General features: G+C 39.8%; 1 protein-coding gene across 7 annotated transcripts in view; it reads left to right on the forward strand.

Moving 5' to 3' along the window:
- STXBP4 (syntaxin binding protein 4) overlaps window positions 1–18,119 on the forward strand; it is a 161,063-nt gene that overhangs the window by 64,628 nt on the left and 78,316 nt on the right. For all 7 annotated transcript variants that reach the window (XM_075903819.1, XM_075903820.1, XM_075903822.1 and 4 more), the window contains 2 exons: window positions 12,697–12,873; window positions 16,788–16,904. In XM_075903819.1, the coding sequence (XP_075759934.1) occupies window positions 12,697–12,873; window positions 16,788–16,904 (294 nt within the window). The remainder of the gene's footprint in view (window positions 1–12,696; window positions 12,874–16,787; window positions 16,905–18,119) is intronic.

Raw genomic sequence — 18,119 nt, forward strand, 5'->3', positions numbered from 1 at the left:
GGCCATAGTGAAGACCAATATCCTGCCTAAAGTGTAAGAAGATCTCAACGCCAAGAGCATAAAAATAAGACATTGAACGAAGTCCAGTCAATGGAGAGAGTGAGAGTCAGTGACAGGGGAAAAGAACAAGATAGGAAACGTTTTGTGGCCTGTAATATGCAGGAAGTCAGACTAGATGATCACAGTGGTCCCTTCTGACCTTAACATCTGAGTCTATGAGATTCCTGGAAAAAAACAATGTTTAATGAGGAAGATAATGTGGAGATTGAGAGGAGGCCTTGGTAGCCAAATAGAGGCAATGCAAAGACATGCACAGTGCTGAGCAAGGTGAGCAAAACTGTGCATACAAAGACCTGAGCACTGATGTGTAAGGGAGAGATCAGCATGGAAGTTGTGGCTAGGCCATAGCTACTTAAGTGTATGCCTGTGAACTCAGGTGATGCCATTTGTAGGATTTCTAGTATTGCTGTTGCCAGGGAGGAGTACTGACTACTGGGCATTGCATATATTCATGGAAATCTCTCTGTGTTGGTGAAGCACTCATGCCAGCAACAGTGACATTTCTACTGTGGACATGCCACTGATATCCTTGCCATCATAACATCTAAGGCAGTGGTGGGCAACCTGCGGCCACCCTCAGCTCCTGGGAATTGCAGGAAGTGGCATGGGCTGGGAGGGACTTGGTTGTAGCTCCTGTTGTCCAGGAATGGGGAACTGTGGCCAGTGGAAGCTGCAAGTGGCCATACTTGTGGACACAAGGTAAACAGCCTGCCTGGTGGTCTGCCAGTGCCTTGCCCTGACAAGCCATCTGCGAGCCACAGGTAGCCCAACACTGATCTAAGGGTGTGTCTACACTGCAGCTGTCAACAAGTCTCCCACCCAGAGTAGTCAGACTCATATTAGTAGGGTGCATGGTAGCTCTCTAGAAATAACAACATGGATATTTTGGTTTCGTGAATCCCATCAGACCCTGTAGGCTTGAGAGCCAGAGCTGGAATGTCCACATTGCTATTTTAGCACATTAGCTACTGCTAGCTTCTGCCTCTAGTAATCGGGGAGGCTTGCTCACAGGTACCATGTAAACCAGTGGTTCTCGAACTGCAGGCCGCTTGAGCTGCAGCTCTGTGCTGACTGGCTATACATGTGTCATCCTCAGCACCGTACTACATAATTGTGTGCTACTTGTAGGTTTTTATCATGCCTGCTGACTTCAGCAGGTCTTCTGTTCCAAATGCCAAATGAAGAGTTTAAATGTTTCTTTTCTGTGCTTATTTTGAAATTAGATGTATACTTCTTTGACTTCACTGCTTGTTACAGTTTTTTTTTTTTTACTACTGCCCTTCAGTTCTCAATTAGAATCTGACTGCTGTTTCCGGTATTGTTGTGTTGCTATACTCTACATGACAATCATTATTGAATTAAGGCTTTGTAGACCCCTTAACCTGCAGAAATGCACGTGCTTGTATTTTTAGTGATAGCAATGCCCATTTCTACCACACGAGGCCCTCATATATTTATTTGTGATAGAAATGTAGCCGTGTTAGTCTGGGGTAGTTGAAGCAAAATGCAGGACAATGTAGCACTTTAAAGACTAACAAGATGGTTTATTAGATGATGAGCTTTCGTGGGCCAGACCCACTTCCTCAGATCAAATAGTGGAAGAAAGTAGTCACAACCATATATACCAAAGGATACAATTTAAAAAAAATGAACAAATATGAAAAGGACAAATCACATTGCAGAACAGAAGGGGGATGCGGGGGGGGTGGGAAGGGGGAGGAAGGAAGGTAAGTGTCTGTGAATTGCTGATATTAAAAGTAGGGAGAGTGGGATGTTTGTGAGTTAATGGTATTACAGGTGATAATTGGGGAAACTGTCTTGGTAATGGGTGAGAAAGTTCAAAGACTTGCATATATTTATTTCTTTGTCCGCATTGTCATAATGTAATTTTGAAGGTCAGCTTTGCAGTGAAAAGTTCAGGCCTCCTGGTGCTGAACAATAAGGTTTTTCCAGTTGTACTATAATGCCTACAGAAAAGGACACAGATAGTGGAATCCAAGAGCAATAATTACTATATATTTGAAATATTTTCTTCTGTTTATATTTTGAGTATATTTTACATTATTTTATGTACTTTTCCATAATATGTAATATGCTGAGCAAACACACGCATCTTCATTTCAATTAATATTGAGATTCATTGTTTGAGAATCACTGAGACCCAAACTGTAAGAAGCTCAGCTACTTACAGTTCTGGCTGACATTCTGTTCATTCTTTGAATCTGGGCTTTCTCCTTGAGAACCCAAATTAGTGCGTAGGCTTCCTAAAGTATGTTTTAGATGGTGAAGTGTCTGCTTCTGCAAGATGCAGGGTGCTACCTGACCCTAAATCAGTGCATGTTTAACTTTAAGCATATGTTTAAGTACTTTGCTGAATCAAGGCCCTTAGGAGATATTATGCATTGAAGCTCAGAACTTCACAAGAGTTGCTCAGTATCTTTTAGTGACTGTACAGGCCCTAAATAACCATTTGAATGCTGAAATGTTCTATTTGGATGCCAGAATTAAGCACAGAAGATTGAAAACTAAGCTCCCTTTCTAGAACTCTACAGCTATGTCTTCATTGGGGAAAAAAGGTATTAGTTTTAAATCAAGACACCTCACGATCTCAGAGTGGTAGCCGTGTTAGTCTGTGCTTTAAAAACTAATAGTCCTGTGGCATCTTAGAGACTAAAATATATAAAATCGTGAGCTTTCATGGGTAAAACCCACTTTATCAGATGAATTGGAATGGAAATAACAGAAACCAAGAGCTATCTGTAACAGCCAAAGAAGTATCTGTCAATTGTGGGACCCATGTTAATAAGGCTAATTAAGTGGGCTGGATGTGTCCCATGCATAGCTTTCGATGTGGAAATGCAGATGTGAAAAATGGGAGAAACCTCAAGATAGCCATTTAAATATAATATCCTACTGGAGCCAATGGACACAGCTAGTTTGTGCCTTCAAAGTCAACCCTCTTTCCTTAATCTGGTTTTCAGCTTGGCTAGCTACGTTGAAGTATGCCTGCAGTGCCTTGTTTTCACTAGGATTTTGTATCAAGAAACATATCCTTTTGACAGTGAAGACATAGTCTAAATGCTGCATATATTAGGCATATCTGTTATGTATTATCAGTTTAACATGCTACTCCTGCAGTACATGGGTATACAGGAAGGTGTTTCAGAATTATAATTAAATCTACTTAATCTTTAAAAGTCACAATATGAATGCTCATTAAGCATTTCTTGTGTGAATATTCCTTTTATCAAAGGCAAATAAAGAGTAGTCCTTCGCTACTAAACCAGTATTAGTCTATGATTTATGTATGTATATATTTAGGAATTTTTAAAAATGGAATCACACTGAGAATCCATCTTCACCTTTTGCTGTATTATGCCCTTCAAAGTCTTTGTAAAAAATTAAGCAGTAATTAAACAATGGAAACCCTGATGTTTAGAGAAATGCCTTTGTCTTAAATCATCTATGTAATCTGTGTTCAGTTTAACTGGCCATTTATTATAAAGAACATACCCAGATTGCCTTCCTGGTGCCAAACTTCTACCCTTCAGTCATTCTATATTGGTATATAGAATATAGATGTGTATATGTCTGTAGCACAGAATGACTGAAGTTTAGAGTATTCCTATGATATAATCTTTCTATGAATAAATAAAACATCATAGTGTTGGTGTAGATGCTATAAATGCCTGTGGTTAAGTAATGCCACAGTGAGTAGATATAACTTGGGAGCACTTCCTCTTCATTGTTAATCAATGAGAATAGCCATCTACATACTTTAATTATTTTCAAAAAGAACTATTTTGCAGGCAGGTCTCTGTTTTATAGCAACCACCTTTGATCTTTCACTTGCTAAAACGTTCTCCCAGGCTGAGTTTATAAAGTTCAGTGTTGTGACCTGAAGCAGTAATAAAAGTAGCAACCCATCCAAAACTAAAATGTTTTAACCTGATTTGGCCAATCATTGTCCTGGAGAAAGAGGGCAAATCATTCTCTCGGTAAATTCTAAGCCATCACAATACTTGATTATCCCTCTGGCTATAGGCACAGGTAGTTGTACTGGTTTGTTATCAAGGAAAGAGACATTAGAAACAGATTCTGAAACTTTGATTTTTTTAAAATATATTTTCAAGCCCTTTTCTTCTGGGCAATTAAAAAAAACCTTTTAAGAGTTCAGTCATTAAATCTGCCCCTTATCACCTTTTGTTCCTTATTGCTAACCAAGCTATTTCAATTCCCTGCAATCTAAAATTGTTAATCAGAGGCTGCCGGGCAGAAAAGGAACTTTCAAAAGCACCCATTGAGCAGTGTAGGGAAATAAAGACAGTATTTAAGGAAATAAGGGCAACTAAAATGATTAGGGGTTTGGAACGGGTCCCATATGAGGAGAGGTTAAAGCGACTGGGACTTTTCAGTTTAAAAAAGAGGAGACTGAGGGGGGATATAATAGAGGTCTATAAAATCATGAGTGGTGTGGAGAGGGACGATAAAGAAAAGTTATTTATTAGTTCCCTAAATAGAAGAACTAGAGGACACCAAATGAAATTAATGGGTAGCAGGTTTAAAACTAATAAAAGAAAGTTCTTCTTCACACAGCGTGTAGTCAACCTGTGGAACTCCTTGTCAGAGGAGGCTGTAAAGGCTAGGACTATAATAGAGTTTAAAGAGAAGCTATATAATTTCATGGAGGTTAGGTCCATAAAAGGCTATTAGCCAGGGGATAAAATGGTGTCCTTGGCCTCTGTTTGTCAGAGGCTGGAGAGAGATGGCAGGAGACAAATTGCTTCATCAATGTCTTTGGTCCACCCTCTCTGGGGCACCTGGTGCTGGCTACTGTCGGCAGACAGGATACTGGGCTAGAAGGACCTTTGGTCTGACCCAGTACAACTGTTCTTATGTTCTTACTTATTGCTTCAAGAATCACCCTCTTTGCAATGTGTTACTGCCTTTATAGAATTTCTTATTACCTTCACTTTAAAAACCAAGAAGGAAAACAAGTTTTTTCTTACTTTTATTGTTGAGAATTTAGTTATTATTAAGAATTTTAAAATGTTTAAATCGATAAAAATTTGTTCCAAAACTTTTAATGCTAGAATTTTTGCTGTATTTTAACATACATTAGTTACTAGCTAAGAAATGCATGGCTTCAGTTTAAAGTGAGGCATCCTTATTAATTATGGTAATATTGGTAAAGCTGTGTATAAAGAACTATGGATAAGATTAAAGCACAGTGTAGAACAGACAGCCTGGTGGGAGAGGGAGCTAATGTACCTTTAACTCACCATTATGCCCTTTTGATCCTAATTTGCTTCAAGAATGCCAGAAGCTTTCTGTTATCATTTTTTCAGGAAGAACAGCTCTTGCAGAAGAGGTGGGTTTTGTGCAAAAAGGAACCGTCAACACAGCTCCTTTTTGTGCAAAAGCCTCCTGCACAAAAACGGCTGCTCATTAATTATGCAAATAAAGCATGGCGATATTCTATGCCACATTTCATTTGCATAAGCTGTTCTGCAACAAGGCTACAGTGTAGCTGTAACCCTAGTCTGTCACTCTCGGGACTTGACTGGTCCCAAACAAAGAAATTTGCTGGACCAGGGGAGGTTCCCTGCCACTGCAGCCCACCACACCTCCCTGCTGCGGGCTGTGCTTCCAGCCCCTGCCTCCAGCCAGCTGTGCTGCTGGCTCTGGCTGGGCTTGCTGAACATGGGCCACCCCTGCTGTGGGGCTCCTGGCCATGCTACCAGCCTCCCCGTCACAGGATTCCTGGCTGTGTTGCTGGGCTCCCTGTCATGCCACCAGCCCCCTCGCTGAAGGGTTCCCAGCTGCACCGTGGGGCTCCCAGTCTCACTGTTGCTCCCCCCTCCAGCACCGCAGGTTTCCTGGCCACACTGCAGGCCCTCCCTGCCATGAGGTTTCCAGCTGTGGACTGCCAGGTTCACAGCTGTATTGCTAGCCCCACCCCACCCCCATCTCCTGTCACAGGGATCCCAGTCACATCGCCAGTTCCCCAGCCCAGTTCCCGGCCGTGCCACTGGAGCTCCCTGCCCCTGGACTCTCTGGTCCAGGAACATCCATGGTTACCAGACCAGAGTCCTCGTTTAGGGAGTTACTACCTATATAAGCCAACATAAATACAAACATGTGGATATAGAAACAAACACTGTGCTGAAGTTGCTGGAGCCATAATATAATTATTATTACTCTTAGCCAGCTGAACACATCAGCTATTTAAAGTCATAATTACAGTGTTCACAGATCAAATAATTAGCTTAACTCAGGCTAATGTAGACATGTTTTACGTTGCTAGGTCTCATCATTGTCACTTGGGAAGGTGGCTTGGTATAGATTAAGTTGGTTGTATGATCAAACCCATGCTGATCTGAAAACTGGGTGGAGGCTTGCAAACATACAGAAACTTACAGGATTTTTTTCCCCAGGATTTCTAACCAAGGCAGAAGGGCCTAAAAGATAAATGACCCCGTAGCGAGGTCCTATGGCTCCTCGGCCTGAATGTCTCCACAGCAACGATTAGCCCCACAGGCCGAGCCTTATGAGCCAGAGTTTAGCTGGTCTGGAATAGCCCCAACTCTGTGTGTCTCTTTCATTCCAGATTAGACAGACCCTTAATGGTCTGGGTCCTGCCTACCCAAGGGACCATATCTTACATAGTGATATGTAGCCAGAGTTGAGAAAGCAGAAGTACTTGATCTTGAGCCCTCTCAGGCTGCGTCTAGACTGGCCAGTTTTTCTGCAAAAGCGCCTGCTTTTGCAGAAAAACTTGGCAGCTGTCTACACTGGCCACTTGAATTTCCGCAAGAATACTGACGATCTTATGTAAGATTGTCAGTGTTCTTGCGGAAATGCTATGCTGCTCCCGTTTGGGCCAGTGTAGACAACGCAGTATTGTTTTGCGCAAAAAAGCCCCGATCGCGAAAAGTGCTTTTGCGGAAAAGCGTCCGTGCCAATCTAGATGCTCTTTTCTGCAAATGCTTTTAATGGAAAAACTTTTCCGTTAAAAGCATTTGCGGAAAATCATGCCAGTCTAGACGTAGCTCTGTGTATGTGAGTGTTGACAGCAAGTTCTCTATGATTGCCCTCAGTTCTGGTGTGCTGCAAGGCTCTTGCCTTTTCCTGGGTAGGGTGGTGATGTTTTGAACGCTGGGACTTGTGTTGCTTGGATTTGAAAGCTGGGACATGACCTAATTTTCTGTCTTCAAAGAAACTGATTCATTTATTTTTTGTTTTTATTAAGGGTTTGTATTTTTAATACGTGACAAAGACGACTAAAGACTGATATAGGTGTATTTTATGTATGGTTTGTATAAAGCCAAATAAATGAACAAGCATACTTGAATTTTATCTATCAGTCATTTATTGAGTCACATTTGTAGGGTGTTGAACGTTACACTGTTTTTGGAAGCTGGCGTACTCTACAGATTAATTCAGCTGTCAAACAGGAAGACTTTATCTAAGGAGGAAATAGAACATGGGACACTATGTTGTCAGGCAACTTCACCTCAGCAGGTACTGTATCAGAACCCAAGATACTCAGTCTTCACCATGCACCTCATTAATTGGTCAGCATAGCTTATTATCAGAAACATATGTTACCATGCTAAAACCAAACTGTAAAAACTTGCAAGCTGTGAGTATGCAAACAGTGACTAGTATACAGTGTAAACAAAAAGACATGGGAACAAATTCTGTGCTCTGCTACTTCCTCTTTGCAGTGCTCTGATGGCACAAAGGGGTTGAAAATTGCCCAGTCTTTCCTGAAAGAAATCTGTCTGTCATTGGGGAGACACCAGCAGCTGTAGAGTCAGATGTAGACTCTACTTTCCTGCACAAAACCAACTCTGGAGCCAGGAGAAGGGATGACTAGAACAAGCTGCCCTCCAATTATCTCTGTCATTGGGGACCACTGCCAGATGCACAGGTTAAAAACACCGCTCCCCACCCAAGTTGCTCTAATCTACATTGTGCTGAATTTAGAATTGAGAAAACATCAGGCTTCCTGATGGTACTCCTAAGTAATGGGATTTGGGACACTGTGTAATCAAAAGGTGCTGTATATATGTTTTGCTTTTCAGGATTTAGGTCTCACAGAGCAAATACACTTCTCATTACATGTAGTAGAGAAGGCTTTTCACTAGGTGAACATAGGGCCATCCTTAGGATTTATGGATCCTAGGTTGTACTATTAAACTGGTTTTTCTATGCCTGGCGGTAGCCTGAGCAAAAAGCAATAACAGTTTTGTAGAGATGTGATTTTTATAATCTTCAGCAAAATATTACTAACATATTTTAAAGCAAATTTTAAACTAAGGTCCTATAGACTAACACTGTAAATTCAGAAACTGACAGTACAAGTGGCTCCCGACTTACGACGCAATTGGTTCCTGGGGAAGCATTGCAAGTCGTCGTAACTCGAACCCTCATTAACGATAGGCACCATGTGCCGTCTTAAATGCGGGCTGAGGACGTAAGTCAGGGGTTTTCAGCCCCTTACGCACTTACAAAAATGGCCATAAGTGTGGGGGGGTTGCAAGTCGGGCCGTAACACGAGGGTTTCCTGTATATACCTGAGATTGGCAAATGCCTATTACAGTAAAACTCCGATAGTCCGGCATCCAACTGTTCGGCACTCCCGATACTCCGGCATCAAAATCCCAAGCTCTCCTGACCAGCTGATTAAAAAGCCTGCCACTCAGCATATGTGCTGGCTGTAACCAGACTGAGCATGGGGGGGGGGAGGAGAATGGGATCGTGTTACAGTATGGAGAAGAGCATTTTGCTTCAGCAAAGGGAAAAGGGGAGGGGAGGGGAGAGGGAGGAGGATCAGGTTACAGCACAGAGGAGACAGGAAGAGGAAAGGGAAGGGGAGAGGGAGGGAGATTGTGTCCTGGCCAGCTGTTAAGCCCTGCAGATGTACGGACCTCCCGATTCCTGGCAAATCTGATAATCTGGCACCACCTAGGTCCAAAAGGTGCTGGATTATCGGAAGTGTACTGTAAGTGGTTTCATTGCCACTTGAATGGCTCTTTCATAGGTTTTGTGTTCTGCTAATGGCTCTGGCAGACTTTTTAATCTTTGTTAAATAGATCCTCTCCAGAGGCAGCAGAGCCATGAACAAGGATTGGAAGAGGCGGGTGGGTGGACATTAAGTCCAATAGTGCCCTAAATTTTCAGCGCCCTACACCACTGCTTATTCTGCAAATGGGTAACGAGGGCCCTGAGTGAACCTTTGAGATACTGAGCTAAGCCTCGTAGATAAATGCTTTTATGAAGAATTTTTACTTCTGTGCCTTAATTTTAAAAGGAAAAATTATGCTGGTGGTTCTAAACTTTAATAATTATGTTATAAATGCATGCATATTGAAATGTTTTCTACATTAGTAAGATGCTAGGGAGAACTATTGCTGCTATAGGTTCCAGTGAACCACAAAGTACACTGTCTATCTTTTTGATCAGCTGTTTCTTTGGTCTAAAGCTGACATGTTGAAGGATATACTGACTCAGTTAAAAGAGCAGGCTTTCTAATGCAGATAACTGTGTTGAACTATTTAAAAACTTGCCTCTTTTTAAAAATGTATCTTTCCTTCCTCTGAGAGTAAAATACAGGACTATGTAGCACTTTAAAGACTAACAAGATGGTTTATTAGATGATGAGCTTTCGTGGGCCACACCCACTTCCTCAGATAAAATAGTGGAAGAAAATAGTCACAACCATATATACCAAAGGATACATCCAGAAATATAATTTATGCTATCATGTGCCGAAAGTGTCCGTCTGCTTTGTACATTGGACAAACGTCTCAGACACTTCGCCAAAGGATCAATGCCCACAAAACAGATATTAGACAGGATCACTTAGAAAAAACAGTTGCTTGCCATTTCAACCAGAAAGGACACTTTCTCAACGACTTAATTACCTGCATCCTGCTTCAGAAACCTTTTAAATCTGCACTTGAAAGGGAATCCTCTGAACTGTCATTCATGCTAAAATTCGACACTCTACGCGTGGGTCTTAACAAAGACCCTAGCTATCTTACCCATTACAAAGATAGCTTCCCCAGTTATCACCTCTAATATCATTGGCTCACAGACATTTTACCTTTTCAGTTTACACTGACTGGTAACTGAAAAGAAACTTTGTGAGACCACAGGAAACTTGGCCACACCCATGCTAAGTGGACATCCAACTAACTAAAATCATGGCGGACCACGGATGTTGCCAGATTAGAGAGTGCCAGACTAGAGAGGTTCAGCCTATTGCTGATGAATAGTGCACAGCACTTTAGGATTGGAAGTGAAGAAGAGAATTGAATGCAATTGAGAAGTCCTGGAAACTTTTTGATGCAATTCTGTTATTACTATACAGGCAGTCCCCGGGTTACATGGATCCGACTTACATCGGATCCCTACTTACAAACGGGGTGAGGCAACACTGCACTAGCTGCTTCCCCCCAGCAGACCAGGGAGACGCGAAGCTAGCGCCTCCCCCCCCCCCCCGCTCCAGCAGACCAGGGAGACGTGGAGCGGCTTTTCTCAGCAGACACCTCAGCTTGAGAATAAAGGACTGAGGGAAGTGAGGTGTGGGAGAATAAAACTGAGCTCTGGAGAAATGTTTGGCTAGAATTTCCCCTACAATATGTACCAGTTCCGACTTACATAGAAATTCAACTTAAGAACAAACCTACAGTCCCTATCTTGTATGTAACCCGGGGACTGCCTGTACTGTTATTACCACACTAAGGTTTACACACCTTTTCTTACAAAATGTGCTGTGGGAATTTTTAACAAAAACTAAATATTGGACGACCCATTTACCTCTTCTGTCATTCAGTTTTCTCATCTGTAAAATGGCTCTAGTAAGAATAAAAGAACATTGTGAAGCTTAACTGTTTCCATAACTTTTTTGAGATAAAAGATGCTGCAGAAATTCAAAGTATTGCTAATGAAGAAAGGAGAAAATAATATACTGGGATATATTTTGCACCAGCTTTTGCCACAAAACTAGATATAGATTTTCAGTCTCTTCTTTCTCTCTGATTTATCCCCTTTGTTACATCTGTGCTTTTATAAAGCTGGGTTTCTTTTAAATTAAGAGCTAATGTATATAGCTAGGTAATTTTTGTTCTGAATAAATCACTGAACTGCCTATTTCATCTGCACATGCTATAAAAATGCTTAGGTTTAATTAGAAGCAACCCACAACAGCATGAATTTTTTATCTGAGATTGTTCATTGTGTTTGAAGGCTTGATTCAGTAGTAGACTCCATCTGTAGCTATTCACCTGTGAAGTGAACGTCAGCCAGCCACAGGGTTAATGCTAATTCCTTCCAGAAAATTTAAAAGAATTCCCTCATTGGAAACCTCAGACTATCACACTGGATGTTACAGTTTTTGTTTGCAGCACAAAAACAGTGATTCTGCCAACTTGATTGTGAATAGGGGACTGAGGGTCTGATCCAGGCCTTTCCACTAAGTTCCATGGGAGTTGGATCTGGCTCTAAGAAGGGACTCCTCTGAGAGGGCTTTGATTTTGACTGGTATCTTTGATTGTTAGCTGATCAGTTTGCTCCTGGCTTCAGCCAGAAAGATAGACACAGAGCCTGATTCTTTTCTCACTGATGCTGGATTTTATATCGGTGTAACTCCATTAACTTCAGTGTCACTGTTGATTTCCACTGATGTTAGAGCAGCAGATTCGTGATTATTGGACATCTAGCTAACTAAAATCATGCCAGACCACAGATGTTGACGGACCAGAGTGTGCTGGACTCAAGAGGTTCAACCTGTACTCAATTCACAAATTAACAGAAGTGAATGTAAATTAATATTCAGTGATAAACTTAACTGAGAATTTCCACACGTCTCTAAGTTTTGTAACTGTTATTCTTTCACAGCTGCATTTGTAAGCAGGGAATAATTTATCTGCCTTGATTTTTAAAAGTTCACAAACATTATTTGAAAAATACCATACATTTCCCCCTGCCTTCTCCTATATCTACTTTTCTCTTTTTTTCTATATCTCCTGTTATAGAAAGCTCTCCTTGAATAATTCAGGAGTAAAGAATTGAATGCAAGAACCTGAAGAAAACAAAAAGCAATGCTTTTTTAAAGGAATTTTATTTGGCTAGGACAGCAAAGTTAGTAATTCATAGAAGTAAATACTGTGGACAGATTCACTGCATTCAGGCAATAATAAAAATGCCAAATACCTATATTTAATTGGAGGCTTTCACCTGGGATGGAGATGGTGGGCCTCATTATGAGTGTCAGGCTGGTGTTAAATCACTTTTATTTCCATCGGCTTTATACCAGTGAACTCGAGCTCAGAACCCAGTTTGGTGGTCATGATTTCTCTAGTTTTTGTTAGTCTCAGTTGATGTAGAAAATATTTTTTTATTTTTGTTGAATACACTTTATTTCAATGTTAAGGGAAGGGTTATCTTACTTTATAGTTGATTACTTTTTCTTTTTTAAAACCTCCCCCCCCCTTATTTTCACATCACAAACTTTAAGAAAGAAAAAATGGTACTTTCTAATCATCAGTCCAAAATGTGACTCCTATGCCAAAAGCAAGATTTTACCTAAATCAGAGAATTGTTCACTTTGATTGTAATTTATAGGAAGCCAAGGCAGCAGTGGAAGAGGCAAGAGCCCTGCGAAGTAGGATTCATCTCGCAGAAGCTGCTCAGAGGCAGGCTCGTGGAATGGAAATGGATTATGAAGAAATAATCCGCCTATTAGAGGCTGAAATTACAGAGCTGAAGGCTCAGCTCACCGATCATTCTGGCCAAAATAAAGTAAGCGGAACAGTCATCTCTCATAGTTACCATGGTTTCCTTGCTGTTGTCATGTATCCTGTTTTCATTTTCTTTTCATCTGCTCTTCTAAAGTAGGTCACTGTTTGTCTTGTATTATTCAATAACTGGAATGTGTAGTGAAGGGGCCAATGTGAAGGCTATGAGCCTTTCTTTATCTAGATATCTTTAGGCTAGAAAAACAGGAGCCAGAAGCTTATTTGGGTCATTGGTCAATATGGCACATCCCAAACATTAAAGTATGAAATGTTGAATATTTGTGTTTTCTGTTCTGTTTTAAAATGTACTAATATATGTCATATAGAAATTGAGGCAAAGAAAAATATTTTTTGTGGTTGATTAGAGCTTTCAAGGAAGTGTGAAAGACTAAAAGGTCTTTTAGATTCTAAAGCAATTTCACACAGGTTCAGTTTCAGTTTTTGCCTCGCGTCTGTTTTAAAACCGTGCAGATGTATCTTCCGTAAATGCATTTGTTGTTTATACTTGATGTGGTGTTAGTTTTTTCTAGCCTGTTTCTTAATGATATTCAAATAATAATATACAAAATACAGGATTATTCTTGAATAAATTCAAATGTACTCAAGGTAATCTTTTAAAAGATGCTAATGACATTAGTATGATCTAAAAAGATTTTCTAAAAGAAAATGGTTGTACAAATCAGCCTCCCACTCACAGCCACCATGTGATCCCCAATTGTCCATTTTTAGAGACCAATTTAGAAATAAAGTGGTTTGGGAACATTTTTAATGAACCTCTAACTGGGGATTGATTTTCATGATGACACACATTGTCCATTATTTCTTTGTATGTCCCTATTGTTAGTCTATATCCATCTGTTGTCTCTTGTCTGATACTTAAATTGTAAACTTTTTGCAACAGAGACTGTCTTTTTTTATTGTATGTTTGTACAGCACCTAGCACCATAGGGTCCTGGTTCATGAGTAGGGCTCCCAGGTCCTACAAAATACAGATAAAACTAGTGATTATAATTGGTATTTGTGTATGTAGTTTCCTGGCTTGCCTATGGGAAATGAATATGCCCAATAATTTATAATAAGGGTGGCCTGCTGACATTTGGCCCTTTTCAGTGTGAAAATTAGTTCAATATAAAAAAATAAAAACTGTTATAAGTGTTATAAAGTGCATGGACTTAATACTTCACTGGATTGAATGTTCTTCATGCTATCAGGCCCAGATTTTCAAAAGAACGCAGGTCCCATTTTAACACAAAATGAGTGTCCAGATTTTCACTTGTGATCAGCACAGTGATGCATGTTGGGTGGTAAAATCTCTTGAAAATCTGGTCACAGACATGACTGCTGAGTGCTCGAAAAGCTGGGCTTTCAAAAGTCTGTCTTGGGGCCTGATCCTCCACTCACCTTGTTCGGTGGTAACACTCCCATTGATGACAACAGGTGTTAGAATCTCCTCAGGGCAGGGACTCCATTCTTGGTTGGTCCTTTTGCATTACCATGATAAATATGATAGATTTTTTTACAAAAAAATACATTGTTATAAAATGTTATGATTCCAGTTTGGTAGCCATTTACTTCCACTTTGTTTACTTCCACTTTCTATAAGTGGTTGAGCACTCAGCAAGGCAGTAGAGACTAAGGCCCCTTAAGTAGCATACGAAGTACTCTTCTAAATTTAATTTATGCAACCAGTAGCGTAAGCAAGAGATATTGAACAGTTCACCTTGTTTCTTTAGATACAGTATATGAAGAAGAGTTTGCTCTACTTTGACTTTTGATAAAATCTGTAAGCCAGGGAAACCAAAACTGTATTTAGTAAAGCAGCAGCAGTTGGGTGTATTTTATGAAATCCTCCCTAAATAGGCTTAGCATCTCCTTTTCCAGTAATGAACAGTGAGAGATACATTACAGAAAAGAAACTTTCTAATCAAGCAGACTTTTTGGTATTCAGAATAATGGGGATCCTACCACACAAAACTGGGTGCTTTAAATAGAGATGCACTTAATAGTAACAGAGCACTTTTAGTAGTTGCAAATATTATAGTAGGTTGAATTCAGATGGTGACTAGCTTCAAGAGAAATACATCTACACAGTAATTTCAGTGTTTGTCTTTGTAGAAAGTGGGGTTTTCTTTCCCTTTTACTGGGAAGTATTTTGTTCTCTAATCCTCTGCCTAGACCACAGCTCAAGTAAACAAATATGTCCATATAAACATGGTGGCTTCCATTTCATTCAACACCACCAGAGGTTGAATCCTGTAGAGCTAAAGAGCCAGTCTCTGTTGATGGACCTGTACCAGACTCTGACCCTGTGTGGATCAGGCACAAAGGGGGACATATAACAAACACTGAATTATGGGTTACACTTGACTATGGAGAAAAATCAGAGTGGTTTAATTTTGCTCAAAGCCTGCCACAACCATTCTTTGGGATGATTAGTTTTAAACTTCATACAACGGAACCTCATTAGTTCACAAATTGATAATCCATGCAGTGTAAAATGTGCACAAATTAAGTCTTTTTCCCCATTTCTTAGCAAATATAACAAGGGAATGATTCAAAAGTTTCAGATGGGTATTAGTCTGTAACTGAAAAAAATTCAAAAATAAAGAATAGTCTTGCAGCACCTTAGAGACTAACAAAAAAATGTAGATGGCATCATGAGCTTTAGGTCTTGGGTAACTAAAGTGGTGTTGCTTTTACAAAATATGCTGTTTTATATGTTATCATTTACATTCTAAAACTAAGCTATGGTCTTCAGAATAATTGAACATAGATTTTTGTTCCAGCGCCATTTGGCTTAGGCGAATAACTAGACTGCCTGAGATTTCAAGTCTAGGGCCATTTTACAAATATGTAACTGAGGGAACTGAGGTGAAAGAAAGACTAGGAGACTTGCCAAAGGTCACACAGGAAGTTTGTGGTAGGCCAGGGAAATGAATGTAAATCTCCCACATTCTAATAGTGCCCTAAAAACCAGACCATTTTTCCTCACAGATTTTTTAATTAAAGTTCCTTATTATTTCTGTTCATTTTCCCCAGTGGGTCTTTGCTTTTGTGAGATTTTAATGCAAAAAAACAGTTTAATTCAGAGTTTAAAATCATTTTGATCCCACAATTTATCAGAAAAGGAATAGAAAACTGGCCTTCCCACCATGATCAAATCAACATGTGGGATCCAGCACCAGGCTGATGTTGCCTTTTGTAAAAGAACAAAAAAAGGGTGTTGTAAAAAGAGAAATGGTGGCTGCAGTCAGGTGAGCCTGGTTCCCAAGGACGTCCAATGACTAGCTGAATCAGAAGCATTCTAAAACTTCTCATTCAACTGTTTCACTCTCAGATCTAAAGTTAAAAGGCCTTGCAGAAAAGAGAACATGGGCTTGTCTGTAGGAACAATTAATTCACACCAATCTGGGGTGTGAAGCTATCATGCAGTAGCCAACTGTCCAGGCGGCACCTTGCTGACATCTTAATAGTTTGTTAGAGCACTTTCATCTAGTCCTGAAAGTGCTCTGATAACACACATCAGCAGGGTGTTGGTATATAGCAGGCCAGTGTCATGTACAGTCACACCTCCCTTTGCTTGCAAACTAATTGTTTATGCAAATGAGTTCTCAGTTACTTGAACATGGAGGACATAAAGAGTGCTACATTGGGGAATCTAGGAAAGCATTGAGGGGACATTAAAAACCTACAGTATATCTTAATTTATAAATTCAGAATTTATTTTAAACTTCATTTGCATTTTTAGGCCACTTATGGCCTTCAGGATCCTTTTCATAAAACAGTATTTTTCCCCGCCTTCCTGTTTCCTTTAAAATTTCCTCTTTATCGTTCACTGAAAAAGGGAGAAAAATAACAAACAGGATAAATAAAATTAAGTGTTCAAATTAATTAGTGTTGACTGAATTTCTTCCCCAGGATAGCATTCAAGATCTAAGAAAGAGAATCACTGTGCTTGACTGCCAACTGCGGAAATCAGAATTGGCTAGGAAAACCTTTGAGGTGGCCACTGAAAAATTGCTACAGTTTGTAGAGGTAATTTTTTTTCACTGTTGTCTCCAGCAGCATTGTATTTGGGAAAAGATGTGTGTTTATTATATTTGTGCCTCAAATTTATTAACTTATGCATGTATTTGTAAAATTGTAGTTTGAAAAAAATCATAGCTTATACAACTTGCTAAAATAAGGGTTAAGGCAGAATTCCATATAGGTATTTGATTGTTTTTGGGTGTCTAGTTGTAACAAGCATTTTCTTTTTGTGCATTAAAACCTATGATCTTAGCATTTAGACTCAAATTTCTTTATCTGGAAATGTTAAAATAATGCCCATTTGCAAAATTAAGAGTCAGATACACATCAGTAAACAGAGGTTATGTTGAAAACTTAGTAAAAAACCTGAATGGTAGCTTGCTGTACACTTAATCCAACTCAGCCTGTTTTGCACCATTTTATACTGAGCCATTTACTCAGTGTTGCTGTGTCACTTTATACTAGTTAAGGATATGGTCTATGCATATATTTATTTCACATACAAGACAGATTGATAGCATGGACATATAGCTCATATACACACAACACTGATGTGCTTTAATGAATCTTGGGCAATTTGTGTTTGCCTCCCCAATATTGTGGACCTGGGTTGCCCCGGCTGTGAAAATAGAGTGATTTTTGCATGCTGTAATTTTCAGGTAGCTTAAAATTGTTATTGCTCCTTCTTGTGCTGACTACCAATAGAATAAAATCTCCCAGACTTTGTTTTTGAGTGTCAGATGTGGGAAAGGTGCAACAGGCTTTTACAAAAGAGTCCCTTGGGGGAAATACGTCATTTAATGTGTTCTTTTTTTATATCTCAGCAATATACCTTATTTGTTTGAGCAATTTTACTTCCATAAAGATTGAGACATTTTTCATTTTATAATCCCTTACATAGTGGCATACCAATAGGAAAATGTTTGGTTTAGCAAATTAGCCTTTGTACGAGAAAATCCGTGGTATGGGAAATTAAGTCTGTATGAAAAGTACCATACAATATATTGTTCATATTCACATATCTCTGGATGAGATGCTATGGATGGATAAAATGAAAAATCATAAGGTTCTGTTATAAGAAAACTGAGAACCTATCTTATTCCCTGTGACTACAGCAGGGGTGGGGAAGAAGGGGCTAGCAGGCCATATCTGGCCCACCAAGCTGCTGGATCTACGGACTGCAGCCACCTTGCCGGCACCCTTACTACAAAGTAAGAGCAG

Source organism: Pelodiscus sinensis, chromosome 20, assembly GCF_049634645.1.
Source record: "Pelodiscus sinensis isolate JC-2024 chromosome 20, ASM4963464v1, whole genome shotgun sequence".
Lineage (NCBI taxonomy): Eukaryota > Metazoa > Chordata > Testudines > Trionychidae > Pelodiscus > Pelodiscus sinensis.